The 22,055-nt window shown below is 56.0% G+C and overlaps 1 protein-coding gene across 2 annotated transcripts in view; it reads right to left on the reverse strand.

Moving 5' to 3' along the window:
- Nucleotides 1-22,055, reverse strand: part of PPP6R2 (protein phosphatase 6 regulatory subunit 2) — a 55,374-nt gene that overhangs the window by 4,755 nt on the left and 28,564 nt on the right. For both annotated transcript variants that reach the window (XM_082281010.1, XM_082281009.1), the window contains exons 4-22: nucleotides 20,312-20,498; nucleotides 19,539-19,676; nucleotides 18,434-18,499; nucleotides 17,448-17,560; nucleotides 14,589-14,702; nucleotides 13,560-13,686; nucleotides 12,702-12,854; nucleotides 11,743-11,955; nucleotides 10,813-10,877; nucleotides 8,752-8,867; nucleotides 7,856-7,941; nucleotides 7,485-7,565; nucleotides 7,048-7,145; nucleotides 4,991-5,048; nucleotides 3,996-4,123; nucleotides 2,996-3,156; nucleotides 1,151-1,304; nucleotides 658-746; nucleotides 39-228 (exon numbers count right to left, since the gene is read on the reverse strand). In XM_082281010.1, coding sequence (XP_082137136.1) covers nucleotides 39-228; nucleotides 658-746; nucleotides 1,151-1,304; nucleotides 2,996-3,156; nucleotides 3,996-4,123; nucleotides 4,991-5,048; nucleotides 7,048-7,145; nucleotides 7,485-7,565; nucleotides 7,856-7,941; nucleotides 8,752-8,867; nucleotides 10,813-10,877; nucleotides 11,743-11,955; nucleotides 12,702-12,854; nucleotides 13,560-13,686; nucleotides 14,589-14,702; nucleotides 17,448-17,560; nucleotides 18,434-18,499; nucleotides 19,539-19,676; nucleotides 20,312-20,498 — 2,337 coding nt within the window. The remainder of the gene's footprint in view (nucleotides 1-38; nucleotides 229-657; nucleotides 747-1,150; nucleotides 1,305-2,995; nucleotides 3,157-3,995; nucleotides 4,124-4,990; nucleotides 5,049-7,047; nucleotides 7,146-7,484; nucleotides 7,566-7,855; nucleotides 7,942-8,751; nucleotides 8,868-10,812; nucleotides 10,878-11,742; nucleotides 11,956-12,701; nucleotides 12,855-13,559; nucleotides 13,687-14,588; nucleotides 14,703-17,447; nucleotides 17,561-18,433; nucleotides 18,500-19,538; nucleotides 19,677-20,311; nucleotides 20,499-22,055) is intronic.

The following is a 22,055-nucleotide window of genomic DNA, read 5'->3' on the forward strand; positions in this document are numbered from 1 at the left end:
GCCCGGGGCCACCCCAGCCCACAGAGATCTCTTCCCACCTGGTGGGAGCTGCCCTGTCCTTCCCAGCCTCCTGTGGCGTGGCCGTGCCCGTGGATTCCGTGCCAGCCTTGGCCTTGTAGTCGTCATCATCGTCGCTCTCGGAGCTGTCTGAGGAGCTGCTGTCCGAGTCCACCAGCGGCGCCTTCCGTGTCCCACACGCGTTCCACACACAGGGAGAGGCAGCGCTGGCTGGGGGAGGAACAGCCCATGCTGGAACCTCGGGAAAACTCCCCAGGAGTGGCCCAAGGGCTCAAACGGGGCCTGCAGCTGCTGCAGAGGGTCAGGGAATCGTGGAATGCTTGGGTGGGAAGGGAATTCAGAGCCCCTCCAGTGCCACCATGGGCAGGGACACCTCCCACTGTGCCAGGCTGCTCCAAGCCCTGTCCAGCCTGGCCTTGGACACTTCTGGGGATAAATGAGATGTCCCTGTGATATCAGCCCCAACTCACTCCAACTCCATCCCTTCCCTGCTGGCATTGTCCCAGCAAACCCTCAGGATTTCTGCCCTTGCCTCCATTCACTGATCCCGCAGGGAACCCTCAGGGCAGGGACCCTGCAGGGATGTTCTCCCTTCCCCAGGTGCTCTGTGCACCCCGGGGGTGGCCCCGTGTCACTCACAGCTCTTGTCCTGGCCCTGTGCCGGGGTCCTGTCGGTGCCGCCGCTCTCGGTGTCCATGGGGGAGCTGCAGCGAGGGCCGGACTCGGAGCTGGGGAGGGAACAGCCCTGAGCACGGACACCGGGATCATCCCAGAGATTCCCACCGGGATCATCCCACAGCTTCCCAACAGCCCTGCAGGAGCAGTCCCCAGGCCCTGCTCTTCCTTCCCACCAGTGTTTTGAATTTCTATAAACCTTATTTCCTGATTCTGTACCCCATGAGGACACAGGAAGCGGGGCTGTGTCCCAGCCCCAGGCAGGAGCACTGGGAAGCACTGGGAAGCATGAAGGAGCCCCGATCCAGGATCACCAGACAATATTAAAACGTAAAAGGGAAGCAACGGGAAGGGAAGGGGAAGAAGAAAGGATTACAGCCATGCGCTCCATCAACATGTATCCCAAATATTCCCCCACTGCAAGGCTCCAGGGGAGCTGGAATTGCGTAGCTCTTACCAGCAGAAAGGCTGGAAGTCCGTGAACTTGGCCCAGCCCTTCTCCTCCGGGGCGCTGCTCTGCGGGGCGGCCGAGTCCCACACGCTGGATCCCACGTCCATGGCCACGGGCGGCGTGGGGCTCACGGGCTCGAACACGGCCGTCCAGCCGGCCCCTGCGGGCACAACAGCCTGGGCTGCCAGCACAGCCTCTGGCCGGCCAGGAACAGCCCAGGGATCCCAGGGACAGGGCAACCCATCCCAGGGCACATCCATCCCTTCCACAGTCCCACGGAAATCCCTGTGGATGTTTATCCCCAGGAGAGGCATCCATGGAGACAAATGACACTGTGGGTGGCTCCATTCCCTGAGCCAGAGATTCCCAGCTCCAAGTCCCTCAATTCACTGCCAAAAGCTCCCATCTCCATCTCCAGTGGCTGCATTTTGGCAGTTTCAGGTAAGGAACTGCCTTAGGTAAGTTCAGGTAAGGAACTGATCAATGGATTGCAATATTTAAGACCCCAGAAATCACTGGTTAATGGCTTTTTTTACAGTCCTGGATGAATCCTCCTCCAGAACCTACCTCCATCGTCCTACTCCCAGTCCTACAAATCCCACCTTTGGAATAGCATTTTTCCTGAGCTTTTTCCAGGGGAGAGGGAGGATTACAGAGCTCTGCAGGAACAGAACCGAGCGGGAGGGACCCGCTGAGGCTGCACCCCCAAAACTGATCCCAAATTCCAGCTGAGTCTCCAGAGGGTGACTGGGCTGTCACACACAACCCACTGGGACCATGAGGTTTATACTGGTTCTTCCCAACGAACTGGAATTATCTGACACTTCCAAAGGGGTGCAGAGAGCAGGATCCTGGGATAACCCTGCCTGGTGCTCACAGTGACAACACAAGGGCAGCACCCGCAGAAAGAAATGGTTTAGAACTGAAAAAGCTTGGAGAAATGGATGGTTGGGAAAATGTTTTTGTCCCTTGGAACTGTTCTGCTGACAGCACCATGGGTGTCCAGCATTCCCACAGTGTCATTTACATGGAGAGTTGAGAAAATCCCTGAAGGAGCAGACAAGATGGGAAGAGACAGGGGCCTGGAGGGACAGGACACAGGGAACGGCTTCCAGCTCCAGGTTTAGTTGGGATCTTGGGAAGGAATTGCTGGCTGGGAGGGTGGGCAGGCCCTGGCCCAGGGTGCCCAGAGCAGCTGGGGCTGCCCCTGGATCGCTGGCAGTGGCCAAGGCCAGGCTGGACATTGGGGCTGGAGCAGCCTGGCACAGTGGGAGGTGTCCCTGCCATGGCAGGGCTGGCACTGGAGGGGCTCGGAGGTCCCTTCCCACCCAAACCATTCCAGGATTCCAGGAAAACCCTGTCCCTCTGCACTCCTCCGGGCACTGTAGGGATGGGCTTGCAACAGGCAAACACAGCTGGGAAAGCAGAACGGGCAGGGCCGGGGGGTGTGGAGACACCTGGCAAAGGTGGGCACAAAACTGTCCCAGGATGGGAGGAGTTCAGGTCCCGTCCCTGCACTGCTGCTTTGACTGGGATTTGCACTAAAGGAGCTGGGATCCAGGGAATCACAGAACCATGGAATGGTTTGGGTACGAGGGGACCTTAGAGCCCATCTCATCCTGAGCGCTGCCACACGCAGGGACCTTTCCCTGGGATTCTCCCTGTGGGGCTGCCTGACACGAGGGCTGTTCTGGGGCTCGTGAGGCTCCCTGAGGCTCCAGAGGCACAAAGTGAGCCCTGACATCCCCATTTCCCCCGGCCAGGAGGACCTGGGGACTCTCCATGGGCAGCTGGCAGCGTGTGAGCGCTGCTGTGCACAGATCCCAGGATGTACTCCCGCAAATCCGGTACCTTGGGAGGACTCCGAGTCCTTCTGCTCCGCGGTGCTGCCCTTGTTTGGCGAGGGGGGGGGCGGCTGCTGCTCCTCCTCCTCCTCTGAGTCCACGCTGCCGTCGTGGTCCCCGTTCTCCAGGTCACTCTTGGAGCTCTCTGACGTCTGCGATGCTCCAAACCTGAGCGGGAACTGGGAATGAGCCACTCCCGGAGCAGCCGCTGCACCCATCCCTCAGCTCCTCCTCCCTGGCCCTGGGGAAACAGCCCAGAGCTGCCCAGAGCCTTTTCCACGGTTGTTTCCCCCAAAATATCTCCCCAGATTGCTCAGGGCAGTCGTGGGCACTCGGAGGGATCCCAGATTCCCGAGGGCTTTGGTGTCAGAACTCCCCAGAGGTGCAGGACAGACCCAGGGCTGGGGGCTCCACAAACCAGTGCCCAGCGAGGGGATGGGTTCGGGCGTGGAGCCCACCCTGTGCCTGGCAGGACCTGAGGCTGCTGATGCTTGGCAAGGACATGCAGAGCTCTGGGATGTATTCCCTGTTTCCTGTGATCACATTTCAGATTGGGAATTACAGAAATAACTTTATCTAATAAGTGGCTCTGCCAAAAGGATGAAAAATTATTTCAAAGCCTGAGATGCCCCAGGAGGCCTCTTGCTCTCACTTTTCTGATTTGAACATTCTGAGAAAGAATGTTCTGCCCACTCCCCTCAGTCTCACCCCCTCCTCCTCCTCTCCAAAGATGAGGGAAGGAGCAGATTCCAAGTGTCTCACACTGAGGGTGGGGGTTTCTCATGCGTTTGATGGAAAAGTCATTAATTAGGTGTTCCCACTGTTACTGAATTCCCTCAAACTGGGTCTGTCTCCAGCTCAGGAGAACCCCAGCACAACTGGCAGGGAGAGCGCTCAGGGTTGCGTCAGATAAAACCTCGCAGCCCCCAAATGACACAAACCCCAAGGAATTGAAACGTGCAGATTCCCAGCATGAGGGGGAAATCAGGGCTGTGTTTTCACCTTACCGTGTCCTGGACTTGACCTGGGTTGCGTAGGAGATCTCCTTCTCCTCCCAGATATCCTCCTCCTCCTCATTGTCGTCGAACTGCTGGATGCGCTCGTTGCAGCAGGCCTCGAACAGGGAGGCGTTGGGCTGCAGGGATCAAAGGGAAATCACATTCCAGAGGTTCTCTGGAGACAGTGCTTTAAGGCCAAGTCTCAGGGCTGAGCAGCCCCAGCTTTGCTCAGGAGCTGGGATCACCTGGATCACCACAGCCCAGCTGCTGCTTTGCTTTGGGGCAATAAACCAGGAAAGGCCAGGAACAGCCCGGCAGTGTTTACATCCATGAGAAACCCATCTCTGCCTGTGCTTCCCTAATCTGTGTCTGGAAAGATGATCAAAGCTGGGAGAGCTGGGGGTGCTCATCCGGAGAAGAGAGGAATCCAGGGAAAGCTGAGAGCCCCTTGCAGGGCCTAAAGGGGCTCCAGGAGAGCTGCAGAGGGACTGGGGCCAAAGCCTGGAGGGCCAGGAGGCAGGGAATGGCTTCCCAGTGCCAGAGGGCAGGGCTGGATGGGAGATTGGGAATTGGGAATTGCTGGCTGGGAGGGTGGGCAGGCCCTGGCCCAGGGTGCCCAGAGCAGCTGGGGCTGCCCCTGGATCGCTGGCAGTGGCCAAGGCCAGGCTGGACATTGGGGCTGGAGCAGCCTGGCACAGTGGGAGGTGTCCCTGCCATGGCAGGGCTGGCACTGGAGGGGCTCTGAGGTCCCTTCCCACCCAACCATTCCAGGATTCCCTGATTCTAAGAACAACAGACTGGCACTGCAGGAAGATTCCCTCAGTGCCGGGGGTGCTGCTTCAGAGGAAACATTTCCTGGGAGGAGCCCCTGAGGGGCCGGGCAGTGCCCACGAGGCCCCTCTGCATTGCCCAAAGACCCCCCCCAAACCTTTGTTCTCTCAGAATCCAAGCAGGACCTTTCCAGAACCACATTTATTCCAGCACTATCCCAGATTCCCACTCACGCTGTCGTCGTCGGCGTCGATGTTGAAGTTGATCTCGGCGATGCGGTCGAAGGGAGCGCTGGGAGGGAGGAGGGAGGGGAGAGCCTCAGGGATGGCTGCGAGGAGCCACGGCCAGAGCCACTCCTGGGCTGTGACCCCTGAACAGCCACCCCTGTGCCCAGGCCGTGGTGTCCCCTCACTGCAGGAAGGGTTATTCCAGCCTGGAACATTCCCTGCCCATGGCAGGGGTGGCACTGGAGGGGATTCCTGGGGTGCAGCCAGGAGGGGTCGGGCTCTGCTCCCAAAGAACAGGGACAGGAGAGAGGGAACGGCCTCAGGCTGGGCCAGGGGAGGGGCAGGGTGGGCATCAGCAGGAATTTCCCCATGGAAAGGGTGCTCAGGCCCTGGCAGGGGCTGCCCAGGGAGGTTTGGAGTGCCCATCCCTGCAGGTGTCTGAGGAATTCCTGGAGGTGGCACTGAGGGCTCTGGGCTGGGGCCAAGGTGGGGATGGGGCACAGCTGGGACTGGATGGGCTGGGAGGGCTTTTCCAGCCTCAGGGATCCCAGGATTCTGTGAATCTCAGCGCAGCAGGGGCCCAAAGCCCGAGGTGTGGCTGTGCTGTGAACATCCCAAAATGACCCAATTCCCAGCCCGAGCCAGATGAGCCCCCGGTGGGAACAGCAGAGGGTGCTGCAGGCCCAGAAATTCCCAATTCCCAGAGAATCTGGATCCAGGGGTTCACTCCCCCTACTTATGGATCTGTAGCTTTTCCAGTGATATTTTCCTTGAAGAACTCTTCAGTTCAGTACTCCTGCAGTCCCAGGGACACTGACACATGGCTGACACTCCTTACATATTCCCATTCACTTCCATCCCAGTGTCCAGCAGCTGGAATCAGCGGCAAGGGAGCACCACTCCCAGAATATTCCAGGTGTTGCAGGGTATTCTCCCTTTCCAACCACAAACAGACCCATAACATCCCAGGCACGGACTTTTTCCAGCTTCCTGTTCATTTTACACCAGGCACAAGGCTCCTGGGGCAGCTCCTCAGGGATTTAACTCCTCCCTGCCCCTCACTCACATCGGGCCATATTTGCCAGCAGTCAAAAGTTTATTTTATTTTATTTTATTTTATTTTATTTTATTTTATTTTATTTTTATTTGGTTGGGTTTTTTTATTGGTTTGTTTTCAGTTTTGTGTTTTTTGGTTTTTTGTTTTTTTGGCTTTTTTTGGGGGGGTTTTTTATGTGTAGAACAGGTTAATTTCTGTTCAATTCAACTCTGATTCTAATCTGGAACTTTTTGGCTTTATCAAGGTTCTGACATCTCCAAGGCTCAGGAAAAACCCTGGATGGGAAGGGCCTTGGATCCCAAGGAGTTTCTGGGATGGAGACAAACACAGGAGCTGAGGAGCAGGAGCGCTGGGATCCCCTGGAGCACCGCTCTGTCCGTAACTCAACGGTCCCAGTCTCAGGACTGTTATGGCCACTGGAATAATCCCAGTGCCAGGTACATTTCTAAGGAGAGAGGATGAGCTGCAGCTTTAATGGGATTAAAGGAATTCTGTAAAAGCAGCAAAGTCCGAGCTCTGGATCCAGCCAGTTGTGTAACACTAAATCCCCTTCCCTGTCTCCCTGAACTGCCTCTGCTCCTGATTATCCCTGTTCCCTTCCTCTGGAGGGGGAAAATGGCTGCATTTCCCTTGGATTCCATCAGACCACTGTCCCCTCACTCCTCATTCCAATAAGGATTTAATTCCTTGGGAAAGATCTGTTAAGATGCCCAGGCTTTGCTCTCATGCTTTGCTTTTAAACTTATCCCAGACCAGGGCTGGACAACAGTTGCCTGCTTTATTTCCAATATCCCTCCTTCAAATGAAGGAATACTTTTCCTTGCTTCTCCACCTGGCTCTGGAGATCGGGCTGTGCTCCTGGAAAACAAGGAGCTGTTTCCAACCTGAGGAGGGATAACGAGGCTCATTTGTAAACCTGAGCCAGAGGGAGGACGGGATGCAGAGGCTCTAACGCCGAACAGCCCCAGGCTCACTTGCTGCTGTCACCAAACACCCCCAGACTCACTTGATGTTGTCATCCTGGTCTGCAAACTCCTCGTCGTTGAAGCCAAACTGATCCACGAAGTTGGCCGTCATCTGCTGGATCTGGTACTCGGAGAAGGCCTGGGAAGGGATCCCAACAAATCCATCGTTAGGGTGTCCAGAGACACTCCAGAAACAGTCAGTGGAGCTGCATGGGAACAGCTGCTCCAGGAAGGCATGAACATCACAGGAAGTGTGGGAAATCCTCAATTCCAACCCCTTCCCAGAGCAGGGTCACACAGAGCTCTGGGATTCCTGCTCCCAGGTGGATCTCAGCCCATGGCACTGCTCTGGGAAAGCCCAGAGGAGCTGAACGCACGGACTGGGAGCAGAGTTCAGGGAGCTGCTCCACACTGGGACGGACCAAAGGCAGTCGGAGCAGCAAGTTTCCCGGGAATAGTGAAGATGTTCCCAACTCACCTGTTGCAGAGTGAGTTCGTTGGGAAAAGCGCTTTCAATGTCCTCATCCTCGCTGGAGGAGTGCAGGTGGTGGGTGCTCACCTGGGAAAGCACAAACCAGTCAGGGACCAGGGAAAGCTGGGAAAGCTCCAGTGTCTCAGTTCCACCAAAGCCCAAACTCCTGCCTCGGCAGGAGCTGCCCCGAGGAATGCCAGGGACCAGCCCAGCACCACGGATCAGCTCTGCTGAAGGACTGTTATGGAATGCTTCTGGAAGTGCTTTCTACTCTGCCTTGGAAGCATTCTTAGGCAAAACAAGGGCAATGAGAAAAACCAGGAATATCCTTTTTTCTGTCAGGGGAAGCCCAGGAGCCACTGGAGTGACCAACTCACCAAATCCACCGTGTTCCTCCGGTTCGTCTCCGTCAGCGTCTCCTCCACGAAACTCTCCCACCTGCCCCTGCAGTCCTCAGGCAGCTCTGGAACGAGAGGGTCACACAGCCCATGGGATTTGGGTGCTCTGAGCCATCTGAACTCCTCCGGGACTCACCTGGGCTAAGGACACACAGCTTCTCTCACCTTGCTGGGAACAAGCCCAAGCGGGGCTCCAGCTGTGCTTGGCTCTTCCCTTTCCTCCTGGGGATTGGGGGAGCCCTTCCCTCTCATCCCTCCCATCCCAGCACAGTGGGACAACTGGGAGCCCAAAGGTGAGCAGGACTCGAGGGTTGAGGAAAGGAAAGTTTAATAACTAGAGAAAAGGGCAAAAGATTGTGCCCCCAGATTGTCACTGCCTGGCTGTGGGGATGGAAAATGGAGAATCTTCCTTCCTCCCACCCAAACCCATGGCACAGAACCAGTTCTCCAGGTGGGTCCAGTGAGGGCAGGGTGGACACAGCCTGGCAGAGGGAGTATCTCTGACGAGCACATCTGGGGCCTCTGGGGACATTTAACCTCGTGTGTCTTTCCTCAGAAACGTGTCACGGATTCATGGAATGGTTGGGTGGGAAGGACCTCAGAGCCCCTCCAGTGCCAGCCCTGCCCTGGCAGGGACACCTCCCACTGTCCAACCTTAACTTCACTGAGTGAAAACCAAGAGCAGCCAAATGGGGTCTCAGCACACTTTAAATGATGGGATACTGTGGGATTTCACTGGGAATCCTTTCATTGGGAAAGGACCTTGAGGAAACATCTAGAGTGAGTCCTTCCAGGAGCTCCCAAGGGTTATTTTTCCCTGGAGAGCAGTGAGGGGGAGCTGCAGGAGGAGGAAGAGGAGGAGGAGCAGGCGGTACCTTTGATGAAGTCACTGATCTGGGCCTGCATGGGCCCCTTCTCCATGTTGTGCACCACGGCGTTGGCGATGCGGGTCAGGTGCCCCATGTTCCCTCTCCTCCTGCCGCCCTCTGCCCTGGAACAGAGAGCAGCCGCTACCCACGGAGCCGGGATACCCTCGGAGCCGGGATACCCGTGGAGCCGGGATACCCACGGAGCCGGGATACCCTCGGAGCCGGGATACCCGCGGAGCCGGGATACCCACGGAGCCGGGATACCCTCGGAGCCGGGATACCCGTGGAGCCGGGATACCCACGGAGCCGGGATACCCTCGGAGCCGGGATACCCGTGGAACCAGGATAGCCACGGAGCCAGGATACCCTCGGAGCTGGGATACCCGTGGAACCAGGATAGCCTCGGAGCCAGGATACCCTCGGAGCTGGGATACCCGTGGAGCCGGGATAGCCACGGAGCCGGGATACCCGTGGAACCGGGATAGCCTCGGAGCCGGGATACCCTCGGAGCCTCTGGAATGGCCCTGGCATTCCTGCCCCACTGGCCACAGATTTCCAGCCCCACACATCCCAGAGTTCCCTGCAGAAGCCAGCAGGGATCAGCCCTGCTCAGGCAGGACGGGATGAGCTCGCCCCCAGCACAGGGACCTTCCCTCATTTTGCCATGTTTTGGAATCCCTGATCCCGCTCAGGTAACGTGGGAGGAGCTCCAAACAAGGAGCTAAACATGGAAAATATGCAGGAATAAATCTGACTGTAACTCCCAGAGCTAAGGATTTACAGCACAGCTACTGACAGAGCTCCAGCGTGCGACTGGGGCTGCAGCAGTGCATCCCAAACACATGACGCTCCCATCCAACCATGGGATTCCCCCTTGGGATAAAACCAGATCCCAACACAGAGCCCGAGAAGCCCCTGAGTCCCTTCCCTGGCTGCTCACTCTTTCCTTCCTGGAGCGTGAAGCCATGCTAAAAACCAGATCAGGGAATCCTGGAACGGTTGGGTGGGAAGGGACCTCCGAGTCCCTCCAGTGCCAGCCCTGCCATGGCAGGGACACCTCCCACTGTGCCAGGCTGCTCCAGCCCCAATGTCCAGCCTGGCCTTGGCCACTGCCAGGGATCCAGGGGCAGCCCCAGCTGCCCCCGCTGGTCTCCACGTGCCCACTGAGAGCAGACAAGGACCTTCCTGGAAACTCCACCTTCCCAAAGCCCCAACTGAGATTCCTCTGCTTCAATCCCTCTTTTTTCCTTGCCATCCAGATCCTTTCCAGTGTGCTGCTGACTGGAGTGCTTTAGCAGGAAACAGGGATGAGCTCTGGCTCCTTTCTGGTTTAATCAGGAAAGCTCCCAAGCAGCACCCAGGGGTATTTTTGGTCCTGCAGAACTGGGCAGGGAAATTCCCAGCAGAACTCCTTATGCAGACAAGGGGCTGTAGAAAGGACCAAAACCCCAAAAAACCCAAACCAAACCAACAAAAAAAAAAAGTAATCCAAACCCCAACCCACCAATTATGGCCTAAACAATTCCAGTGGGACTCCAAAGCCTTTGGAAGCCTCCAAGAGCTCAAAATAGAGAGGGAGGACCAAACACTGAGCTGGACATGGAAACAGAGGCCTCCAGAATATTTTCACTTTCATGTTTTGGTTCTTTTAAAATATTTAGTTCTTATCAGCCCAATCAGCACGAAATCCAAGGGGTTTATGAAGCTAAAATATGAAATCCAGAGCACAAATGCTTGGCCACCCCAACTTCCAAGAGTTTTCCACTCCAGGGAGAATAAAATCGTGCATTTAAAACAAAAACAGAATGAAAGGAGTGAACGTTCCCTGGGATTCCCTGAGAAAGCAGGAAAGCAGCAGACTGAGTGTCTCGGATGAGGTGCTGGAAACATCCATAAACCCCATCACGCTTTCAAATCCTGCCTATTTGGGAATTTGGCTTTTCAGCATGCAGACCATCCCAATTCCAAATCCCAACCATGATCCAAGCCTGTTTGGGCACCATTAAATGGGACATGCTCCAAGAATATTCCAAAGTCAAGCGCAGCCCTGGGCCAGCAGTGCCTTACTGGATTTTGTCATTGGCTTCCCAGGCATCCAATATCCTCTGCACCAGGCAGCACTTCTGGAACAGCTGGGGGGAAAGGGAGAACATTCAGAACTTCCCAACGGAGAACTGGGGATCCTCCTCTTGCTTCCCTCTCTCCTCCCCAGGAACTCAAACCTCAGCCCTTCCCCTGCCCAAGAGCCCCAGTTCCTCCCTGATTATTTCCCAGAGGATCCGGGGAGAGCAGCAACACCTGGAACATCCCCAGGCTGCTTTGGGCTTCCCAGCAGCAGGAATGAAACCGCTGCTGGCATTTTCCAACCCCCACACTGGGCTCTGACCGGAATGTTCAGGTTCTTGTCCCAAATGTATAGTTATTTTTACTAAAAAAATGAAATTTTACAAATAAATAGGGCTAATTTTACTAGTAAATAGGGATAGCTTTACTAATAAATAGGGATACTTGAATACTAAGTAGGGATAATTTTAATAAATAGCAAGGAATTCACAGGGCCATTAAATGAGGGGAGTTTTGGAACGGGATGCTACAAATAAAGGTACAAACCACAGTTCCACGAGAACCACTACAAATGGCAATAAATAATAATAAAACCCACTGAAATTGATAATAAATAATAATAAATCCCACTAAAAATTGATCATAAATAATAATAAAAATCACTAAAATAGATAATAAAAAACAACAAAACCCACTAGAAAATGATAATAAATAACGATAAACCCCACTAAAAATAGATGATAAATAACAATAAACCCCACTAAAAATAGATAATAAATAACAATAAAACCCAGTAAAATGGATAATAAATGATAACGAAACCCGCTAAAAATGACAATAAATGATGATCCATGCACACCGAGCCCAGCGCCCGCTCTGGGCCAGCCCACCCCAGAGATGCCCCGCTGACCCCAGCCCAGGCCCAGCTCTCACGTGGGTGACCATGATGTTCTCGGTGGCTCCGGCCGCGGGCTCCGCGGGCTCCGCGCTCTCCGGGGCCGCGCTCCCGCTCGGAGCCTCCTCTTTGCTGCCCGGCTCCCCCGGGCTGGGCTTCCCCTCGTGCATGGAGTGGGACAGGATGGCTGCTATGGACAGCTCCACTTGGAAATGCAAAAAGTTATTCCACGTGTATTTAAAAAATAAGTCCTGGAGGAGAAATGAGAGATGGGAGAATTTACTGGGGATATATTTTCCTGCTTTTAATGATCAGTGATATCAGGGATCTTTAAGGATCTTCCCAACCCATCCCATCCCAGGATTCTGGGGCTTTGTGATATGAAGTTGTTGTCCAAGTTGTTGTTTGATCAGCAGTTCCACTCAGTTTTCCTGCTACAGCCCAGCACCCACTGCTGGCTGGGCTCGGCATTCCCAGGGTGCTCGGTCTGTCAGGAAACCAGTGAGTATTCCCAATAAACTGAGCACTTGGGAATTCTCTCACACACAGACAGCACTCACAGCACAGACACACTGAAAACTCCAACTGAACTGTGCTGGGGCTGAGTGAATCCTCAGAGAAACAGGAACTAAACAATTGCTAAGGACGGGATCAACTCTCTTAAGGCTGCCTAGGCGCTGGGAGGCCTTTTCCAGCCTCAGGGATCCTGGGATTGCGGGAGGAAGTTCATCTCTCAGCATTCCAGGAGCTCACACACAGCACAGACTGTTTCACACCCTCTCCACAGAACTAACAAGGAGCTGGAAGTGTGAGGCTCAGTCCAAATCCCCGAACAGTGGGATCTGGATCTCAAAAGCTCTTCCAGGGATCTGCTCCTCCTCAGAGCAGATCAGAGCAATAACGGGACTTTGTCCCCCTGGCACAAGGCCTGCACAGAGCGGATCCCAGGGAAGGCAAAGGTGCTCCCAGCTGGAATTCCCCCGCCCTCAGTACTCACAAGTAACAAGTCCATGGTGCTGAGCCGGCAGAGCTCCTGGTTGATGCTGGGAGTGTTGGTGTGCAGCAGCGCCGCGATCAGCCGCGAGCCGTGCAGCCGCGCGTTCCCCAGCGGCTCCTCCAGCACCCCCAGCGTGGTCAGGATCGCCGGTTTCTGCGGAGCAGGGACGGCAGTCAGGGAAGGACAACACTCCTGCCGTGCACCTGCACCAGGGGCTTCCCTTCCATGGTGCCCAGTGACAGGACACGGAGCCATGGCCGGAAATTCAACCATGGGAATTCCACCTCAACAGAAGGAAAAACTTCTTTCCGTGGAGGGGGCAGAGCCCTGGACTAGCTGCCCAGGGAGGGCCTGAGTCCCCCACTCTGGAGACATCCCAAAACCCCCTGGACGTGTCCCTGTGTCACCTGCTCCAGGTGACCCTGCCCTGCAGGGGCTTGGACTGGACGATCCCTCCCAACCCCAGCTATTCTGGGATCCTGGGATTCAACAGAACCTGCTCATTTCTGGAATGTTCTCAGCAGGGCAACCTAAACCACCTTCCCAAGAGGATGGTTCTGGGACCACTGGGAGATGTGACCTCCAAATCAGAAGATTAACATCCAACTAAAAGTTCCTTCCTCTCCATCCTTTCCCATCTCCACTCAACCCCCAGTCCCAAACTGTCTCCGCTTCCTGGATTTCCCTGAACACAACAACCCTCAGGTGCTGGCTGCAGATTCCTGCAGCAGATTCCTGCAGCAGATTCCTGCTGCCTCATCCCTGCACGCCCCAGTTAGGAAATTTCACGGTGGGTTTCCCTTCCCCGGCCGCGTGTCCGTGCTGGAGCTGTGTGATTCCCGGAACGCCGCGCGGTACCTTGGGCGGGCGCAGCAGCAGCTGGTGGAAGTCCTTGAGCCGGGGCTCGATGCCGTGTAAGATGCTGCTGTTGACAGTGTAAGACCTCTCGAATCCCTGAGTGTACGAGTCCATCAGGCCTTCCACTCTGAGGGAACACCAGGATTCACTCACAGATCCCTCTTCCAGTGATGATACCAGATGGTCCTCAAGGTCCCTCCCACCCCAGCCCATCCAGGAATTCTGGGACTTTATGACATTAAACCATTGCCCAGCTCGGTGTTTAATCAGCAATTCCACTAAAACCATTTTCCTTTTATACTTCCCACTTTCCATCTTCCTTCTCCTGGGGCCCAGAGCTGCCCCCAGTACCCAGAGGTGGAGATTTCATTAAAGAGCCTCCAGTCACACTGGCCATGTCAGTGGTTTTCTCTTCAAAAATAAGGATGAAAAATAATAATTTTCAGCTCCTGAACATATTCGCATACCTGCATTATCTTAGTTACATTAATTAATTATAGTATTTCTTATACTGAATTAATTAATATTAGTATCATTGCCAAGGTGCTGCTCACACAACAGAACCTGTGCCGAGCTCAGGGGGAGCTGACCATGAATAACCTCCCTGCAGAGCTGGCAAACCACATCCCCAAAGGGCTCCCTGGGGTTCCAAACTCCCAAACACTTCCAAAGGAAATGGCTCAGCCACAATTACCTACAAATGTTCGTTCCTCCCACTGTCCCAGGCTGCTCCAGCCCCAATGTCCAGCCTGGCCTTGGCCACTGCCAGCGATCCAGGGGCAGCCCCAGCTGCTCTGGGCACCCTGGGCCAGGGCCTGCCCGCCCTCCCAGCCAGCAATTCCCAATTCCCAATCTCCCATCTCAAACTCCCCTCTTCCAGCCTGAAGCCATTCCCTGTGTCCTGGCAGTGCCTGTGCTGGCAGAGAGTCGCCAGCAGGCCCGGCCTGTCCCTCCCTGCCCTCAGCCCCGGCCGGAGCGCCGGGCGGCTCCCGAGGCGCGGTCCCGGCGGTCCCGGCGGTCCCGGCTCACCCGGAGCGCCGCGTTTCCAGCAGCGTCAGGAGCACCTGGGTTCCGTTCACGATGCAGCTCTCGGTCTGCTCCCCGTCGAACATGTTCCTGAGGAGCTGCTCCACGCACTCCTGCCTGGGGACACAGCGCGGGGTCACGGGGCTGGGCTGCTCCCAGCAGCAGCACCGCTCCCGCTCCCGACAAGGGCTGCTGCGCCCACTGATGGATGGATCGGGGAACCGGGGAAGACTCAGGGAAGAGCCCACTCCTCCCGCTGCTCTTTGCCAGGGCCAAGGAATAACGGGTGGGAGGAACAGGAGGCTGAGGCCAGCCCTGCTCCCAGCTCCAGTTCCTGCAGCTCCTGTTCCCCACCGCATCCCAGCTCCTTGCCTCAGGGACAGCTCCCCAGAATCCAGCACTCAGGAAGTCCCTTCCCTGCCTTCCCCAGCCCCGTGTCCAGCCAAACCCAGCATCCCTGGAGTTCACAGCCCAATCATGACTATTTTCTAACATTCCCAAAAATCTCTTTCCGTGGGTATAAATAAAATATGAGACAAAAATGTAAAAACAGATGAATAATTCATGAGGCAGGATTATTTGAATAAGGAGTATCTAAATACCCTCTGTCAGCAGAGCAGGGGAGGCAGAGGCAGGAAGAGGAGTCAATTTTCTGGAATGAACCAAATTCCCTTTATTGCACTCAGCCAGCAGCTCCTGCAGCCTGGATTTGGGGCTCATCTCCTAACCCTGCTCCCATCTCCTTCATGCTGATCCTTCATTCCTGACTCAGGGATGATAAAAGTTATCCAAACTCCGAAAAGTCACTGTAAGGCTGGGGAAAATTGGCCAGGAAGGGTAATGAGCTCTGTGACCTTCAGCAGAAAGGGAAGAGGAGTGAAAGAATCCCCTTGCCCAAAATGTTCTTTATTCTGAGCAGGAATTCTGGAGATGGTGCCTGGAAGTGCAGGGTCCCACAGCCCTCTCCAAAACTACCAAGAAAGTCTAAAATTTCCAAAAACATCTGGAAGTGCCACATCTTCCATGGCCATCATCCCTCCCACTGCAGAGAATCACAGCCCTCATTAAAGGTCCTGGGATTCCTGGGGGAATGACCGAGCTGGAATCTCATCTCCAAAATTTTGAGGGCTCAGAACTGACAGAGTGAGGAGAGGCCACAGGCTCTGGTGAGGGATGTGCCTCCAGCTGCAGAGCCCAACAGCAGCAGGACCTGGAGCTGCTGGAGAGAGTCCAGAGAGGCCCCGGAGCTGCTCCAGGGCTGGAGCCCCTCTGCTCTGGAGCCAGGCTGGGAGAGCTGGGGGTGCTCACCTGGAGAGGAGAAGCTCCAGGGAGAGCTGAGAGCCCCTTGCAGGGCCTAAAGGGGCTCCAGGAGAGCTGCAGAGGGACTGGGGCCAAGGCCTGGAGGGCCAGGAGGCAGGGAATGGCTTCCCAGAGCCAGAGGGCAGGGCTGGATGGGAGATTGGGAATTGGGAATTGCTGGCTGGGAGGGTGGGCAGGCCCTGGCCCAGGGTGCCCAGAGCAGCTGGGGCTGCCCCTGGATCCCTGGCAGTGGCCAAGGCCAGGCTGGACATTGGGGCTGGAGCAGCCTGGCACAGTGGGAGGTGTCCCTGCCATGGCAGGGCTGGCACTGGAGGGGCTCTGAGGTTCATTCCCACCCAACCCATTCCAGGATTCCAGGAAAAGCCAACACTTCCCTGGCACAGGATCCAGTCAGGCCATGGCACAAAGGCTGGATCTGCCTCATTCCTGCAGGAGCAGTGAGGGAAATGAAACATTTATGGAAGAGCAGCAGGTCCTGGCAGGGGCAGAGCTCCATGGCAAGCCCAGGATGGTCCCAGTGGCTCCCCAGTGCTGGGATGATCCACATCCCATTCCCACCTGCACACACCAGCTCCTGTCCCAGGAATTATCCCACGGTCATGGAGGAACTGACAGCCCTGGATCAGGAGAAAAGATCCCAAATGCCCCAAAAATTCAGAGAGCTCTGGGTGGACAGAAATGTCCCATGGGATTTGGGAGCCCCAGTTCCTTCCATGGCTCCTTCCAGCCCTTTCCTGACAAAATGTCACCTCCAGGCCTACAGGAGCCTTTTTTGGTTTCAGTCTCCTGGAGAATCTCCCGGAGTTTTTAGGTTTGAAGTGAACATAAGAAGCAGAACAGGACATAAATAATTGAATGCTCCTTGCAAAGAGCAAAGGAACAACAGCAGGAATCGAGCAAAACTGGGAAAACCAACATTTCTGGTACACACTGAATGTTATCTGGGAAATCAGGGAATCCTGGAATGGGTTGGGTGGGAAGGGACCTCCGAGCCCCTCCAGTGCCAGCCCTGCCATGGCAGGGACACCTCCCACTGTGCCAGGCTGCTCCAGCCCCAATGTCCAGCCTGGCCTTGGCCACTGCCAGGGATCCAGGGGCAGCCCCAGCTGCTCTGGGCACCCTGGGCCAGGGCCTGCCCACCCTCCCAGCCAGCAATTCCCAATTCCCAATCTCCCATCTAACCCTACTCTCTGTCCGTTTCCTGTCATTCCCCTTGTCCTGACACTCCAGTTCTGGATGAACAATCCCCTGCTGGCTTCCTCTGAGGTCCCTTCAGACCCTGAAGATGCTGTGAGGTCTCCACAGAACCCTCCCTTCTCCAGGCTGAACATTCCCAATTCTCTCAGCCTCAAATTCCGGTCAGGCCGGGACCTTTGGGCTCCCTGATCCCCTCTCCTGCCTCCAGACAGAGCCCCAAACCCCAAATCCCTGGAGAGGCCATTCAGTGCTCCCAAGGAACATCCCTGCTCCACGTGCTCCCTGTGGAGTGATCCAGGAGCCACCCCCGGTGTCCCCAGCACCCCCAGTGCCCCCAGTACTCACGATTCCAGTGCTGTGAGAAGTGGGTCTGGCTCCGGGACATCCTGGAGCTGAGCGCTCTGGTCTCTGCTCAGCCTGATGATGTCACACAGGGTCTGGGAAGCGTTGGATTGCCTCTGGAAACAGGAACAGGAGCAGCGTCAGCGCCGGCGCCGAGCTGGGAATGCACCAGCTGGGATCAATCCCATTCCTGCTCCACCCCGGAGTTACTCGGGGCTGGATACACCTGGAGCAGCAGCATCACCAGACTGTGCAGTCAAAGGCAACTGGCCCAAACGTGACCATTACCAGCAGTTCAGGAGCTCAGGGATGAGGATTCCTTTTCCTCTCCTCCTCAATCCCGCTAACCTGCACATTCCCAACACAAACATTCCATCCTTCCTCCCACTGCTCAGCCTTCCTGCTAGAGAAAACCCTTCACCATTTAATTCCCAGGGACTGAAAGGCTTTCCAGGGCTGTTTGAGGACTTTATCCTCTGGTTCTGGCCCCCAGTCAAAGCCTCTCTGGAGCTGCTGCAGCTCAGCGTTGCCCCAGCAGCTCTGCTCCAGCACAAATCCATGGGGATGTTCCCAGTCTTCCTCTCAGAGGGGGAGGTTTGCCTGGGATGAGCTGAGGGAATTGGGCTCAGAGCTGCATTTCCTGGACTTTACAACTGAATTCCTACTTGGGGCTAAAAAGATTTGAAAATGGCACAAAGTGGTTGATTTTAAGGGATTTTCCAGGACCAGCAGGTTCCTCCCTAATCCCAAGGGAAGTCCCCGTTCTGAGATGAGCTGAGGCAGCAGAACCAAGAAACTGGGAGTAAAGTAAGTGGAAAGCAGATGAAACCACTCCAAAATCCATTTGGTGCTGAGCAGAGGATGGGACATCCCAAGGCCATCCCTGGTGGCTCCTCCGCAGGTCACCAGCACAGTGCCCAAGGACAACGGGAATCTCCAGGACCCTGCAGGACCCAGCACCCCGAATCCCCAGCCCTGGTCCCACTCACATCCTCGTCCTGGCTCGAATGGATCAGCTCCACGAGTCTCTGGATAATCCTGGCTTCATTCAGCCACTGCAGGGAAAGGAGAGGGAGAGAAAATCCTCGTTGGATGTCCGGGAACTCGGAACAAGAGGAGCTCTTCAGGAAGGGGAAGCCCTTCCTTCCCTCTCCTGATCCCATTCCTGAGGCAGGGACAGGGATGGATGTGGATTTGCATCAGCATGGATGGGGATGGATTTGGATTTGCATCCTGCCATGGAACTAACACCCAAACCCCTCTGGAAAACACGGAATGCTCCAGGGACAAACAGCCTCATCCGAGCAGCAGTGGCAGAACCAGCACCACGTTCTCCCACAGCTCCTGCTCTTCCTGCTGCTCTCACTCAGCAATTCCTCCTCCTCCCAGATGCTGAACAGCTGTCACTGCACCTTGACCTTGCTCCACAACTTCCTGTTCTCCATGCAAACCATTCCTTATCTCCCTTCCCAGCCCAGGCAAACCAGGATGGAGGGCCAGGAGGCAGGGAATGGCTTCCCAGTGCCAGAGGGCAGGGCTGGATGGGAGATTGGGAATTGGGAATTGCTGGCTGGGAGGGTGGGCAGGCCCTGGCCCAGGGTGCCCAGAGCAGCTGGGGCTGCCCCTGGATCGCTGGCAGTGGCCAAGGCCAGGCTGGACATTGGGGCTGGAGCAGCCTGGCACAGTGGGAGGTGTCCCTGCCATGGCAGGGCTGGCACTGGAGGGGTTCTCCAACACAAAGCATTCCATGATTCCCTGACTCTATGATTCCTTGAACATGGTGAGGAGCTACACTAATTCCTGTCCCAATCAATGTCTGAATTGCTGAACACTGGGAAAGAACAGATTCCCTTTCTCCAAGCTCTCCAGCTGGACTACAGAGTGGTTGGGTTGCTCCATGGAAAAATGAGTGGAAACCCCTTTGCTGGCAGGAGTGACCCAGGCTGCTGCCCCGGAGCCACAGCCGGGCTGAGGGACCCCACAGAAGCGACTCCAACGCTGGGAACAGGATCTGCTGCTGGGATAGAACACCCCAGGATCCCGTTTGTCCCGACCCAGGCAGGGGCAGGGGCTGGGGGCGGGGAAGGCCCTCACGTTGAGCACGTCCTGGCGCAGCGCCACGGGCTCCACGCAGCTGATGAGGCGCAGCAGCAGGTCCATCATGGCTGAGGTGTCGATGTGCTTTAGCACCAGGCTCAGGAACTTGTCCTTTTTCCTCAAAAACGAGATCACCTGCGGAGACAGGAGCCCCCATCAGCTGCCAGCAGGACACACAGCTCCTGGAGCTTCTCCTTTGTGTCTCAACCACTGGCCTTGGGTTGGGAGCTCTCCAGGGAACAAGGGAATAATTCTTATTCCAAGGCAATACCAAATCACATCTTTTCAGCCAACTTTTCTCCCCTCTGAGCCACAGAAAAACCCAAGGCCATGGAAATAAGGAGAGCTGGAGAATTTTCCTTTCCTCCCAAGCTCCCTGCCAGGCAGCATTTAAAAGCCCAGTACTGAGCAGGATGTGAGTATTCCTGAATCCCTGTTCAGCACACGGCTCAGTGCCCCTTCCGTAAGGATGAGCCTGAGGCCTTGTTTATGGATTGGGATGACTCTGGTGATCCTCCAAATGCCTTGGCATGGAAAGCGCAGCTTTAGCTGTGCCATGGGGATATCCCGGCTGTGGCCGATCCCGAGCCAAAACTCTGGGAAGAGTCTGTCCATGCCAGCACCTCCCTGCACTGAGGAACTCCGAGAACTTTCCAGAGACTCCGTTTAACCTCCGACCTTAAACCCCAGGAGTACCACGAGCTCACAGCAAGGACACGACACCAGCACTGACAGGGAATTCCCTGGATCGGGACAGATCCCATCCCCACCTGTTCTGTTTTCCGTGCAATGAGGTTCCCGATGGTCTTGCTGAAGAAGCTGGCGAGCAGGGGGTTCAGGGGGGGCTCGTGGTCCAGGAAGTTGTAGAGGATGTTGAGCAGGGTCTCGTCCCCGCCCAGTTTGTCGTTGATCTGCGGCACGTCCGAGGTCAGCAGCTCGCAGGCCGTGTTGGGGTACCTGCAGTGACACACCCGGAGGTGAGATGGGAACTCCCCTGGAGATCTCCCTCTGCAAAGGTCTCATAAAGTGAAGCAGTTCCTGGCTGGGAGGGTGGGCAGGCCCTGGCCCAGGGTGCCCAGAGCAGCTGGGGCTGCCCCTGGATCCCTGGCAGTGGCCAAGGCCAGGCTGGACATTGGGGCTGGAGCAGCCTGGCACAGTGGGAGGTGTCCCTGCCATGGCAGGGCTGGCACTGGAGGGGCTCGGAGGTCCCTTCCCACCCAGCCATTCCATGACTGATCCCCTCTGGTGAGGGCACTTTTCCCACAATGGGTTATTATTGATTTGTGACCAAACCAGGTTTGTACACCAGGATCTTTCCCAGTCTCTGCAATCCAAGCTTTGCACTCCCCCCGAGCCCCTAAAACACTCCCAGCCCAGCTGGGAGCCCTGAGCCTTTCCCTGCACCATTCCCTTCCCCAGCAGCCTCCTCCTGTTCCTGCAGCTCCAGCCCCAAAGGTTCCCTAAGCCCCCCAGGCCCCACTGCTGCTGTTCCTGGGCTTGGTGCTGCCCAAGGAGCTGAGGCTGAGGATGTCCCTGTCACCACCTCAGAGGGACTTTCCAGCCCTTCCATTCCTTACAGCCCCGAGGGGACATGAGGACTCATTTCTCCTTTTCCTGGCTCATTCCATGCAAAAAGCATCCACAATTCCTAAAGATCCGTGTGTGGAGCCTCCCTTGGATACACATGCCATGGACAGGAGGAGAAATGGGAGCTCTCCTTGTCCCAGCGGGTTCTGCTCCCACAGCTCTCACAGCCCCAGGTCTGATCCAACCCCTCACCACTCCCGTTCTGGCACCACAGCCCAGCCCTGGAGGTTTCCCGGCTGCAGGGAACTCACCTCGCCCCAACTCCCCCCTGGAAGCCGAGCTTCCCTCACCCCTGGGCTCAGCAGCTCCTCGGCACATCCAGGAGTTCACACTCTCCTTTCTTGCTCCAGCCTCCCTCCAGGTGCTCAATTCCACAAGTTCTGCTTGGATGGGGATTTACTGGGGACTCCTCCTCTTTGCATTTTCCCCTCTGAACTTTATGAGCTTCCACCCCACCTTTCAGGGATAAAGACCTCGGATGATTTCCTTTCACACATCCTGAGCCCCAGATCCTTCCCAAGCCATCAAGTTTCTCCCTGTTCTATTTCACAAACTTTCACAACCTCTCCTGAAGAGCCAAAAGTGGGATTCCATCTGGATTTACACAGTCCACTCTTCCTGCTCAGCCTGTATTTATTCCAAAAGCTTCCCTGGTTTCTAATGAGCTCAAACCTCCTTCCCCCCTCCAGGCTTTGGAGACACTCCTGGGAGTCCCAAGGGCTGCCAAGAAAACGCTCCCTGAACATCAGCCCTCCCTGTCCACCCCTTCCCTCATTCTTCACCTCTTTGGTTACAATCAGGGAATCCTGGAATGGTTGGGTGGGAAGGGACCTCCGAGCCCCTCCAGTGCCAGCCCTGCCATGGCAGGGACACCTCCCACTGTGCCAGGCTGCTCCAGCCCCAATGTCCAGCCTGGCCTTGGCCACT

The sequence above is a fragment of the Coloeus monedula genome (genome assembly GCF_965178545.1).
Source record: "Coloeus monedula genome assembly, chromosome: 4".
Taxonomy (NCBI): Eukaryota; Metazoa; Chordata; class Aves; order Passeriformes; family Corvidae; genus Coloeus; species Coloeus monedula.